General features: G+C 31.7%; 2 protein-coding genes across 8 annotated transcripts in view; both read right to left on the bottom strand.

Moving 5' to 3' along the window:
• Window positions 1-3,255, bottom strand: part of LOC145313402 (uncharacterized) — a 152,686-nt gene that overhangs the window by 119,889 nt on the left and 29,542 nt on the right. The window lies entirely within an intron of this gene.
• On the bottom strand, window positions 76-1,634 carry LOC145313390 (uncharacterized). Its single transcript, XM_080152755.1, has 2 exons — window positions 741-1,634; window positions 76-537 (listed from the first exon to the last, which is right to left on the bottom strand). Exons 1-2 carry the CDS (start codon window positions 1,513-1,515, stop codon window positions 359-361), a joined length of 954 nt encoding a protein of 317 aa, XP_080008881.1. The 5' UTR covers window positions 1,516-1,634; the 3' UTR covers window positions 76-358.

The following is a 3,255-nucleotide window of genomic DNA, read 5'->3' on the forward strand; positions in this document are numbered from 1 at the left end:
ACATATGTTTTATAGAAAAGCTTTGCTCATTCCAATCTCATTTTTTTATTTGCCAAGTAAATGTAAATACAGAAGTACATAACAAATATATGTTTATTTCTATTATTTTCCAAAGTTACAAATTGGTATTCATGGTATAGGCAGCCAGAGTATTATGTAGGAAGCCAGAATTTACATACAATATGTACATTCACAAACATATGTTTACCTTTACAAAAAAATATAAAGATTACAATGGTTTTGAGTGCAACATACAAACATTTTTAAATCTAAAATGATGATGATTAGTTTACTTTTCTTAAAATAGAGAATGAAAAGATTTAAATTTAAAAAGTATGAAAAAAATTCAGTTTGAATGTTAGTCAACAGTACAATATCTAGCAGGACAAGAAGGTGTTTCATCCAAGTAATACAGGGTATATTCTCCACAGTTGGTGATTGTAATGGTGTTGGACAGGTAGCACTCATTGTCCTCGCTCTGGAAGCAAACTGAAGCTGATGACCTCTCTCCATATCTCTTTGGATATAGTGCCGGTCCTGAAATGTTTGATTTATATTTTTTTCCGAATATCTATGCAGTTAATAGTTGATTGTCATTAAATTTTAGAGAGAGAAAACAAACCATATATATCTTTACTAATACACGACAAACATTTTTTTAAAATTAAGGAGTTTATTTATAGACTGCTATTAAAGTTTAAGGTTTCTATGATTATTCTTAACCATAATTAAAGTCATACCTGAAATGTATCCTGATAATTCAGTACCACAAGCTCCATATCCAGGAGCTTCCTTGGCAATACCAGATCCTGCTTGTCCTTCCACCTTATAGAATCCTGGTCCCATCCAGTCAAAGCTTGTAGAGTTCTGATCCATCTGGTCACACATCTGTGTTGTGTTGTTGGTCACAGGTCCATTAACATTTCTAAGTGTGTCATTCAGAAGAAAGTATTCCTGTCCAAAACATTCCTCTCCAGGTACACAACTGATTTGCCAGGATTCACAGTCATCACAAGGTCTGACCTCGTCACAGGTGCTGTACATAAAACAGGTATTCTCAAATATTGATGATGCATTGAACCATGTGATGTAAGAACACTCATCTGTCTGTTCACAAAGTCCCACACAGACAGCTGATGAGTTGGCAGAAGCTTCTCCAAGAATATGATCAAAGTCTCCAGCACAGGCTCCTCCTGGCACACGGACATTTGGCACTCCACTGATGCAAGAGAAGCATGTCTCTCTTCCCCTAACCTCAGCAAAAATATAGCATAGGCTTAGTGGACCCTCATCTTGCCAGGTATAGGCACTGCAGTTGGAGCTCATCTGGCACATGCCTGCACAATCCTCCAGAGTGTTGACATCCAGGTTGACACTGTCCACTGCAGAATCAAAAATCCAGGAAATCCCTTCAACTGTATGTTCTCCATTGCATCCACCTAACTTAGAACTAGCTACAAATTGAATTGATGCTAGGAATAAAAAGCAAATTGATTTTGAATTTAAATCAATCATTTTACTTTATTACACCTCAAGTGACAGTTATTGTAGACTGAAATATAAAAATGAAAAAACACGGATTCAAAAGAATTGTTTAGCTTTTATCTTTTATTCCACGAACTACTTATCTATATTTACCAGGATCCGCGAATTGTAACCTTTTAAAAAAGTGTAGCTGCTATACAAGTCTTTGGAAATTTTAGTCTTCCTTTTGGGGAATTACTACACTTTTCCCTACACTTAATATTACTTCTTTACAGTATAAGTTAATCAAAAAATGCCTAATTGTAAATTAATTTTTGAACATTTTTTATTCATATTGTTTTATTTATCAACAAACAAAGATTCTTAGATGCATAGTATTGAAATTTTGACTTTAAAGCAATTTAAAAAATCTTCGCCAAATTTGGTAATGTTTGTCTTTTTCTTCAGTAAGATATCAACAAGAAGTCTAAATGTTTGAGTAAAGATTTTATATGACTAATATTTTCTGTCATTATATTTAATGTTGTAGTAAATTTGGTCTGCATAAATTTTATTTGAAGAAAAAGATAACTTAAATTTAGATTATACAGTATTAAATATTTTTGAAACATTATAGACAGAGTTCTGTTAACTAAGCTAGAATAATGATAAAAGTACACATAAACTTAATATTGCATCCTGTATACATATACTCGAAAAATCTACTAAAAAAGTTATTTTCTCTTTTTAGAAATTGTTCAAAATGACTATCACTCAAAGTACACTCTTGAGCACTAATAAACCTACCCCATTCTTTAAAAAAATGAAATTAATTGTGGGGGAGGGGAGGTTTTTGCTTGTTTGTTTGTAAATTTAATTTTGGCTAAGAATAACGATGGGTTAGGCAACTGCAGACCATCCAAAAATTTCTTTGCTTGGCTGCATGTGATCCCTATTCTTTAAATGTTTTTTTTTTAATCTGGTAGGTGGCAGTTGTTCCACTTTGCAAAAAATAAGTTAAATAACCAATAGAACTGCAGCAGCCTATACTTTAAAAGTATTACAAAGGGAATGGATGTAGAAAATACGTGGATATTATAATAGGGGGAAATTTCGCTTGCCAACATGAAACTCCATCATTGGCCAGTTCGTTTAGTAAGAGGGGAGGGGATGGGTTAAAGAGGGTAAAATGAGTGGAATAGATATTTTAGCCCGTAGCAAGTTTCACTATATTAGGGAACATGAAAATCTGGTAAAAACTTAATTAATATTTATTTATATTTAAGTTTTTTTTACAGTGTGGGTAGAGAGACAGAGACAGACCGGATACTTGTAATCAAATGTTAAAGCACACAGTTCAAGTTGTGCAGAATTTAATATTTTCATTATCTTGCAATTATATATATGTAATTCTTTTATGTTTTAATATTTTCTTACGTTTTTATCTTATGTTTTTTTCATTCCCTTTTTTTGCAGACGAAAATTTTCAAATCTTATTAGCTAATCAAATTTAAATTAGAAGATAAACTATTTTTGTTTACGTTGCATTAATAATTACATGCCTACATGTGCATAATTGAGCTGAGTTTCAATTCATTTCATTCAACATTGTTAATTTTATGCATAAAATATAATTTTATCAATATTAATTAATTAAAATGATTTTGATTCTGTTTATTTTTTTATTTTTTGAGGTTATGGAAATTGTTATAATTTAGCATATCCTTGACAATGTTAAGCTTGATGTCCCTGCTCTGCTATTATGCCGACATGTACAATAAATTTGATTGC

This window comes from Acartia tonsa, chromosome 3, assembly GCF_053477335.1.
Source record: "Acartia tonsa isolate MP-2025a chromosome 3, ASM5347733v1, whole genome shotgun sequence".
Taxonomy (NCBI): Eukaryota; Metazoa; Arthropoda; class Copepoda; order Calanoida; family Acartiidae; genus Acartia; species Acartia tonsa.

Excerpts from the sequence above, each read along its gene's own strand:
- LOC145313390 (XM_080152755.1), bottom strand. The coding sequence starts at position 1,515 with ATGATTGATTTAAATTCAAAATCAATTTGCTTTTTATTCCTAGCATCA. Across the intron at positions 538-740 it reads ATTATCAGGATACATTTCAG|GACCGGCACTATATCCAAAG; the intron begins GTATGACTTTAA and ends CAAACATTTCAG.